Raw genomic sequence first — 9812 nt, 5'->3', positions numbered from 1 at the left:
CACTGCATTACTTCCTCCTCTCTCTTCCTGCTCTGGGAGTGCACTGCATGACATTAGTGTTGCACTCAATTTTCTGTTTCTCTTACCTCTGTGCCTTTGCATATGTTGTGCTCTGCAAAACTCCCAGCCAACACCTCCAGTTCACTGAGGTAGGGCACCAAGGGTTAGGACTGCCCGAATCCTGGACACAGCCCTACCCTCTCCCTAAACCCTCAGGACTTACTGGGTGGGGAAGAATATGAGGCGCGTGTAGAAGAAGACTAAGGCGAAGATGATGAAGAGAGCATCGCACCCTCGCTTAAAGTGGGCATAGTTGAGCATCTTACAACCCTGGGGAGAGAAACAAAGAGATACAGGCTCAGAACAAAAAAACCCATGGAAAGTGGTGGATCAGATGAGGGAGACAATAAACTATGGGGTGAAGCCAAGTGAACTGAGGTAAGGCCATATGTCCAGAACTACCTAGNAAGGCTAAAGAATGAAAGAGTGGCAGAGACAAGGCAGACATACAATTTTATCTCCAAGAAGACTGGGGAGTGGTACCTCTAGTCCCTGAAAGGCTTGGAGGGGGGCAGGGCCTCATATAAAGAAGTCAGATAGAGATGGGGACTCCTGTCCCAGAGAGACCAGGAGGGAATAGGCCTTATGTCACAGGGAAACTAAACAGGGAGGGTTGAGCTTTCACCTTCCAGAGAGGTTGAGTGGACATCACCTTATCACCCTAGCAGATTAGGAGGGGCAAGGNCTCATCAGATAGCCCCGTTGTAGCAGGGCCTCCTCTCCATGCCCAAGAAAATAGCAGGGCTGGCAGGGCAAGTGTAGAGTNGAACCCACCTCCAGCAGGTAGTCGGAGCAGTCATGCAACAACAGTACCACAGTGCCAATGCGGAGCAAGTTGACACTGTAGGAGAAGACTATCAGTCCCACGGCCACAAAGTGGTGCAATACCTGCTCCTTGAAGTCCTGCAGAAGACAGTGGGTCACCACCAGGACAAGCCTGAACACACACCTGGAAGCAAGCCCTTTCAGAAGATCCATGAGGCCTCTGGANCCCATACCTTTTGTGAGGAATCAAGGGCACCCCAGGGTACAATGCTGAGGCCAATTCTTCCCACTTCAGGCCCGGCCCAGAAATTGGAAAGTATCCCCGCCATGGTATCCACCTCTCCAGCGGGACTCCTGGCTCATAACTCACCTTGCGTTTGATGTCAAAGGGCAAAGTGATCAGCAGTGAAAGGTAGAAGCCCAGCTCCAGGAGGTACCACCAGTACAGGGACAAATTCAGGGTCTAGAGCAGGGTAAGGGAAGGTTAGCTATGAAATGNGAAGGCTCCTACCTGAGAGGGACTTAGATGGAGACTCTCCAGGTCGCCCAAAACCTGGACACTTGAATGAGCAAAGCATGAACTCCCCAATCCAGGGGGTAATCAAGAACAGAGGTCTGGGGCAGCTCCTGGTCTTATTGTCCTCCTTTTTAATCCCTCTTTCTTCCAAAGAAGAATCAAAAAATACAGTTGGGAGTGCAGTGTCCTCTCATCCAAGAGTCAGAGAAGAATGGGATCTCATGGCCCAGGGAGGCCCCAAAAGGTGGGGCTTCATGGACCAGGGATTTGAGGCAAACCTTCAAGTCCCAGGAGACCAGGGGAGACGGAGGCATCATAGCCAAAAGAGTTCTGGGAAGTTACAAGGACTCGACTCCTCTGCCTGGGAGACTAAAGAGGAATGAGGCCTTACATCCCAGAGAGGCTGTGAGATTGAGAGTCTCAAGTACCAAGAGTAACTAGAAACACTGGGCCCTCAGCACCGAGGCAGGCTATGAAAGGCCAAGTTTCGTCACGCAGGCCGATAGGAGGGGAGGAGCTTCGTAATGCAAGCAGGCAAGAAGGGCAGAGCCTCATCAGACAGGCAATTATTGGGGCTGGGCCTCATCAGCTAGACAGCTTGGCTCTGTTGCCTTGACCACACAAACTGAGCTTCTCCACAGTCCCTGCCACTCACCTGACGTGGGTAATTCTCCCAGCACAATGACGGCGTCCACAACCACGATTCCTATGAGGGAACAACATATCTCAAGCTCTCCAAAAGGCCAAAAGTCAGCCTCCTACCCTGGATATGAACCCCCATCCCCAAGGCTGTCACAGCCTTCTAGGTACCGCTTCCGCTCTTCCCTGCTTTTATACTTTATTTTTATATTTATACTTCACATCTTTCACTGTGCAGCTCGAATTGCCATCAGGTTCACAATCCTTCTGCCTTCAACTCCTGAGTGTTAAGGCTGATGGCTGGATTTAATTGTCAACTTAACACAACTTAGAATCACCTGGAAAGAGGCTCTCGGTGAAGGTTTGTCTGTATTATGTGGGTCTGTGGCGGTGCCTATCTGAGAGACTTTCTTAATGGGGTTGAGATGGAAAGAACCATCCTGAATGCCGGTAGCACTATTACACGAGNTGGGCCTCAGACTAGATGATAAAGAGCGTGAGCTGAACGCTGACATGCATGCATTCCTTGCTGTCTATGCCTGATTGTGGATGGAGCCGACTCCCTCAGGCTACCTCCCCAGCTATGACAGACGGGACCTGGTACCATGAGCTAAAATATAAAATATAAAATCCTCTCTACCTTGAGATGCTCGTGTCAGGCTATGTTCTCACAGCATCAGAAAACAAAAACACAAACTAGGACCGCATGCTCTCTCCCCCACCACAGCTCAGCCTTCCTCTCTCCCCTCCCCAGCGGATCCATTCACTGCAGATGGCCAGCTCCTGGGGCACAGTAGGTCTTCATGAAGCACCTGTGGATGCTTGTGGGGTAGATGCCTTCAGTTCTAACATCAGGTTTACTCACATGGTAGAGGATGGAGGTGCCACCCACAAAGGAACACAGATAGAAGACGAACCTCCAGCTGCAGAAGGGGAGGAAGCTAGTAAGGCGGTGGCTACCGAAATAGCAGTGTCTGGGACCCAGGGAGGGAGGGAGACTGAGAGGCAGTGTGGCTCACATCTCAGGGAATCTGGGAAGGGAAGGTCCTCAAGTGCTGAGGAGGCTAGGAGGGAGGAGCCCCCTCACCCAGACAGGCTAAGAGAGGCAGGGTTTAGTCATCCAGACAGGCTAGGAGGAATGGGGCCTCATCATTAAGACAGACCTTACCTCCCCCTGAGCCCCACAATTACCAGGCTTCACAGAACTTCTTGGACAAGGAAGGCCGATCCTGGTTCCGACGTCTCCTGAACCAGCGTTGAGTCTGCCGAAGCGTGAGGCCACACTGGGAAGCCAGGAGGGCCATCTGTGTCTGAGAAGGGAGCAATGAGGGGGAAGGATTACACAGGCCCAGTGCTGGTTTCCTACCCTTCGTCTCTGGTCCTTCTTCGATTCCCCANCGAAGCTTAAGATCTTTCCCACAGAGGAGAGAGAGGAGGGTGAGGTGGCATCTACTTCAGTNCTTGTCTTGACTTCCTGCCTTCACTTCCCTCAGCAATGGGCTGTTACCTGCACGTTTGAGTTGAAATGAACCCCTTTCTTCTCCAGCTTGCAGCTGTGTTTGCACGGCAGCAAGCAGCAGAGTAGGGCACTACCCTAGGCAGGCGCTCAGCCCTCTGCTCTATAGAAGCTATTCTATACCGAGACAGGGCACACTGCCGACAGAACCTGACCCAGACCAGGCCAACTGGGCTGCCACACCAAGGATGGGAATAGAGGCAGAACCACAGCGCTGCTTCTGACACTTCAGCCACTCCACTGGATCAAAAGCATCTTGTCCCTTCCCAGAACTGGGAAGAAACCTAGTCTCCATAATGTAATCTGTTTGCTGAGTGATCATAAGGTTGACGTTCCAGACTAAGNGAAGAGGGCTGCATATGCCAGGAAGCCTCACAGGGGTAGGACCTCATGTCCCAAGAGACCTGGGAGGGAGGAACCGGACCTCCAACCCCAAGAAGCCTAGAGGTACAGGGACTCATGACCCAGGAAGGCTGGAATGCCAGTTTCAAACTCTGGAAACCCTGAGAAGGATGGGACCTTCAAGTCTCAGGGAGACCAGGAGAGACATGGCCTCGTGTCCCAGGAAGGCTACACGAGGACAATTTTACGCCTCGAGACCTTGAAAGTAAGGTTTCCCCAGGTCCCCCAGGAGAACAGGAAGGGCAGGGCTTCACACCCAGGAAGCCTGGAAGGGGCAGGTACTCTTGGCTCAGGGAGATGAGGAGCATGACCTTGCTTTCAAGAGATTTATGAGGGAAGAGGCTTCAAAGCCCAAGGCCAGGAAGAGTAGCCTCATACTGAGAGAGAAGTGGTTTCCAGCCCCACAGAACCTGGGAAGGATGTGACTGGTCCACTAGTCTCTGCACAGCAGGAAGGGGTGGGCTCTCACAAACTGGCAGACAGAGGAGCAGAGCCTCACATACCAGGGAACCTGTGGGTTCAAGTTGAACGTAGGGTGTGTCAGAGGTCCCTGTCCTACCTCTAATAAGGGACACACACCACTTCTCTGCCTGGGTCCCAGGGCGATCACCATGCAGCTGTCTAGAGACTACGGGGCTTTACCTCCTCTGGACGCTGCTTCATCCTGAGGAAGTATTTCTCCAGCACGGGGTTGGGCTTTATCTTTCTCCTGATTGGATCCTGCACACCCATCCACCGGCTCAGGGGCAAGGCCACATACCTGAGTGTAAGAGAGACAGAACTCAGAAGAACGCAAATGAAGGGACGTGACTATAACAGGAGGAAAGTGAGAGGACCTGAGGCTTGGGCAAGCCTTATCAATATGTATAGTTCAAATCGATCTGAAAAGAGGGTTTAGAAGCCCAGAGCCAAAAATGCCCACGTGGGCAGGACAGAAATTTCTGCCACTACTTCCATCCTTAATCCCTCAAGGCCAAAGGGATCACCCGTGTAGTGCATCAGACCAAACCTAAGAAAAGACACCGGGAGAGAGATGTTCAGACCAATTCATTGGGAACCCGGGTTCTTTCACCCACCCTCAACCAAAACCAAGTCTTCTCACTACCTGTGCCCTGGTGACCTGGGTCTTAGTCTCTCTGCATCAGGTTACTCAAGGGCAGGGCGAGGCATGGTGCTTGTTAAGTCTGATTTCCCCTCCCTCCCATCCTTCCTGCAGCAGATACCTGGTTAATCAGTACCCACATTGCCCACAGGAGGGTGCCCCAAGACCATAGATGCCAACCCCTTCCTACAGGCCCAGCTGCTCTTACACACTGTATAGTCTTAGTCATGTTACTAAACCTTTCTGTGTCTCCATTTCTCCTTCTGTAAAATGGGAGTAATAATAGTACCGTGCCATATATTGTCATCAAGCATTGAGTTAAGACACACATACATCTTAGAGCTGTAGATGACAGAGAAGAAGCCTTCAAAACGAAGTTTATGAGGGCTCTGGGGAGACGGTTCAGGGAGAGTCTTTGCCACACAAGCATTGAGTACATGAGTTCAAATTCCCAGCACCCATACAAAAACCTGGGTGTGGCCACATGCCTGCCTGTAACCTCATCTCACTGGCAGGTTGAGAGGAAGATAGGAGAATCACTTAGGGCTTCCAACCCACCAACCTGAGCTCTGGGCTCACTCAGGGAACCTATCTGAAGGTACTAAGATAGAGAATGATAAAGGACATGTCCTCTGACCTCTACACACACACACACACACACACACACACACACACACACGTGTGCACACACATGCATACACCCTGCAGGGCTTCCCCAGCCACACCAAGGCACTCACCTCTCAAAGACGATTCGAGCAGCCACCAGGACCAGAGCCACTGGCAAGGCAGCAAGCACGTGGTGAGGGTGGGCGAACACCTGGCCATCACGGTCCTCCAGCTCTGCCCATGTGACATTGGGTGGTAACCAGTATGTCTCCTGCCACAGCCACTCAGTCAAGCTGAACGACATGCTGTGGATACACAATCAGGTAAGCACAACTCAACTCAACTCAAAAGGTGTGTACAGTAGGAAGGGCTGAATCTTCAGGGCCACAGAGCATTCTACTTGAAGAAACGTCAGAGAACAAGGGGAATACTGGAGAGTGGTTCAGTGGTTTAGAGCACTTGCGGACCCATACCACAGCTAATAACCATCTGCAACTCCAACCCGAGAGAGCCAATGCCCTCCTCTGACTCCCATAGGCAATGCACCCAATGTGGTACACAGACATACAAGCAGGCAGAGCACCCATATACAATATGGTGGTTTGAATGAGAATGCCTCCATAGGCTCAAATATTTGAATGTCTGGTCCCTAGTTGGTGGACTGTGAATTAGGATCTAAGAAAGTCACTGAGAGTTGGCAAAGCCCACTCCAGGCCCAGTGTCTCTCTGCCTACTACCAGCAGGTCAGGATGTAAGCTCTCAGCTACTGCTTCAGTGCCATCCTCCGCCTGCTTGCTGCCATGCTCCCCAACTTAGTGATAATGAACTAACCTCTCTGAAANTGTAATCGAGCTCCAATTAAATACCTTCTTTTATAGGTTGTTTTGGCCATAGTGTTTCATCACAGCAATAGAACAGTAACTAAGGCACACATAAAAATGAATAATGATTTTTAAAGCCAAGTAAGTGGTTTTTCTGGTCTGTCTAAGAAACCATTTCCACAGTTAGATCCTAGAGGTTCTGACCAATTCCATGGTTAACCCTTGAAGGGTTCACAGAATTAGGATTCAGCGAAAGGTAGGACAAGCCTTGGAGCTGGTAAGGCAGGTCCTTGTGACTGTGTCTTGCCTGAGGCCTTCTTCTATTGCTTTCTTCTGCTTCCTGGACACCATGTCTCAAACTGTTCTACTCCACTACACCCGCCCCACCATGATGTAATGACACTCAAGTAGTAACCCAGAATAAATTTTTTCCCCCCTTAAATTGTTTATGATACATGTGATGAGATTGCTCAACTGAGGTTTGAAATACGCTTGTATGATCTTGGTTTTGTTTTTTTTTTTGTGGGGGTCAAGGTCACCACCCTTGGCTACTACATAGTGAGTTTGAGGCTATCCTGGGCTATACAAGACCCTAAATCAAAAAGAAAAATCAAATTTACATGGCAGGAAAGAAATAACAAATCAATAACGAGAACTGTGGGTGTCACTCTGTAGTCACTTGCCTAGAACACAGGAGGGTCAAGTTTAATCCTCAGCGCCCTCTCCCCTCCTCCATCTTCAAAACACAAAAGCATTTCACATGCACACTAGCACACACTGTTGTCTACACAAAACGCTATCAACACAAAGTTCAAAATTAGGCCAAATAAATCTCTGCTGNTGAGGTCGGTTGGCTTCCTGTGGCTGCTCTTGCAAACTGGTTGTCTGGCAGTTCTATATACAGGTCAATAGTTCCAAACGGGTCTCACTGGGCTCAAATCGAGGTGCCAAGCTGGCCTCCCCTTGGAGGCTCCTGGGAGAATCTGAATATTGCCTTTTCCAGCAACAAAACTCAAAAATTCTACATCTGGGCTATGCCCCCAGCTCCTGACTGGGGGGATCTAAGCAGTNGCTCTTGAAGTAAGATGAAGGGCTTCAGGGTTCCTCCCTTTCCATTTTATTCCTTTGAAACTCAGCTCCATCGCCTCACGTCTCATATATCCAGTCTAAAAAANGAGTACAACAGATCCCTACTTTACTGGGGAGTGGAGTGGGGGTGAGAACAGGAGGTTCCATCCTGGTTGGTTTCATTCCTGGCTCAGTCATTTACCAATTATGTAACCTTGGGAGTAGATGCCTTGTTCTCTCTGTGACTCAGTTTTCCCATCTGTAACTGGGATCCACAATAGTTTATTCCTAATAGGAGGCTGAAAATGATGCCTACAGCGGTGTAACAGTGTCAGTAATGATTTGGGGGAGGGAAGTGGTTTGAGAAAGACTGAGGGGTCACTGGTATGTGGCAGCTTCTGGATGATTCTTTGTGTTGTGAGTGGCAAGTCCATGAGCTCTGCATGTACACGTGGAGCCCAGAGGTAGACACTAGGTATCTTCCTAAATTGTTTTCCACTTTATTTTTTTTTATTTTATTTATTTATTTTTTTTTTTTTTTGAGCCAGGGTCTCTCCCTGTACCTATAGTTTACAAGCTGGCTGGACTGCCCAGTGAGTACCCAGGATCCTCCTGTCTCTAATCCCCAGCAATGGTATCAGCGGCATTTCTGTGAGTTTCTCCTTGCTTGCATAGCAAATGCTTTACCCACGAGGCAGTGGATGCTTTTCTTCTTCATGCTCCACCCCTCAGGTCCCCACACCCCCAGTTCTGAGAGTGGAACCCAGGCTAGGCAAATGCTCTCCAATAAGACATACACCCAGCCCCTCACTGGTCGATTCTAGGCAGACAATCTACTATTGAGCCACAACCCCAGTCCTATGACAGCACTCTACCACNAAGACATGACCCTAGCCCCTCACTGGGGGATTCTAGAAAGGGCCTTTACCACCGAGTCACGCCCCCAGACCCACAATGGTAGATTCTAAGCCTGTGCTCTACTGCCGAACCATCCCCCCTCCCAGCCTCTTATTAGAGGAGCCTAAGGAGGTCCAGCCCCCCTGGTGGATTCTAGGTAAGGATTCTAGGTAAGGTTGAGCTACTCAATTCCAGCTCCTTACTGAAAGATGCTAGGAATATATTGTATTTGCAGTGCCGGGATAGGTCCTATGGCCCCTCAGATGTTAGTCAAGCACTCACCAGTGAGCCACCCCCACCACACACACCCCCAGCGCCTGGTTTTCAAAGTCAGGGTCTCCCAGGATAGCCTGNCATTCAAAATCCTCCTGCTTCTGCCTCCCCAGTTCTGGGATGGAAAGTGTGCATCGCCACCAGTTTTCTAGGCGATAACTAGGCAGTCCTCAGCAGGTTCACACTGCCTGGAAACCCTCCTGACCTCCATTGTCCTTCCCTTAAATTCTGTGCCTTGTGCTCAAGCTGGGTTAGGCCAGAGCAGCCTACAGGGCAATGAATGTGAGCGAGGTCAAGCAAAGAGTCAGTGTAGGTTGCTGCGCCAACATGTCTGGTCTCGGCCTTTATTATCCTCAAGGCCCTCCTACCCTAGTGTTTCTCCCTCCTCCCTCAGCTTGCCAGCTCTTTGAAGCCTGGCTGGCTCCTCTCCCAGCCAGGCCCCTGCCACCTGGAACTCAGCTGATAATCCCTCTTACTGACTAAAAATATCCCCATATGCGAGGAGAGAGAGACCAGGGCTTTGTGCTGAGGGGCCCAGCAAAGGGACCAGCTAAGCTGAAGAGAAGAGAGGGGCAGGGAGGAAGGAAGAAAAGAAAGGCGAGGGGAGTGGAGAAAGAGCTAAAAAGCCTACCCCACCCTGTCCTGCCTATGGTGGGGGTTGGGGGCTGCTGTGTGTTTAAGTTTGATCCTCTCGCTGTTCNGAAAGTCCCGTAGTAACCAGCCTAACAGGGATAAACCCACTCTAAACAAACACTTTGGGCCCCTCATTTTGGCTATCAGAGTATTCAAACAATGCGCCCCAAGAAACTGGAATTTCCCCACCCCCCACCCATATCCTCACTACCCAGGAATCTCCAGCTGGGAGAGTCTAAAGCCTTTGCCAACAAAGGGAACTTTCTCCAGGAATGAAGTTTACACTGTGCCGACCACCTCACTGGAGACAGGAAACCCAGACAGCACTGGATGGGACCACACCTTGACTGAGACCTCCCTCTAGGACCCCAAACATAGATTTGGGAGACTCTCTAAATTTCTTTGTCCCACTTCACAGTGTAGCCACCCTGAGTAAATCTGCTTTTCAGTATTAACTTGGCTGTTCTGGGGGCTAAGTGGCCAAATCTGGCTTGTTGGAGCACAGGCTGTCAC

At 50.4% G+C, this 9812-nt stretch overlaps 1 protein-coding gene across 2 annotated transcripts in view; it reads right to left on the bottom strand.

Moving 5' to 3' along the window:
* Positions 1-9812, bottom strand: part of Cers4 (ceramide synthase 4) — a 33089-nt gene that overhangs the window by 4442 nt on the left and 18835 nt on the right. For both annotated transcript variants that reach the window (XM_029532123.1, XM_021218936.2), the window contains 8 exons: positions 5739-5912; positions 4542-4659; positions 3173-3291; positions 2847-2904; positions 1998-2048; positions 1196-1288; positions 835-963; positions 224-330 (listed from right to left, as the gene is read on the bottom strand). In XM_029532123.1, coding sequence (XP_029387983.1) covers positions 224-330; positions 835-963; positions 1196-1288; positions 1998-2048; positions 2847-2904; positions 3173-3291; positions 4542-4659; positions 5739-5911 — 848 coding nt within the window. In that variant the 5' untranslated portion in view covers position 5912. The remainder of the gene's footprint in view (positions 1-223; positions 331-834; positions 964-1195; positions 1289-1997; positions 2049-2846; positions 2905-3172; positions 3292-4541; positions 4660-5738; positions 5913-9812) is intronic.

This window comes from Mus pahari, chromosome 19 (assembly GCF_900095145.1).
Source record: "Mus pahari chromosome 19, PAHARI_EIJ_v1.1, whole genome shotgun sequence".
Taxonomy (NCBI): Eukaryota; Metazoa; Chordata; class Mammalia; order Rodentia; family Muridae; genus Mus; species Mus pahari.
This window is presented reverse-complemented; position numbering and strand designations above follow the sequence as displayed.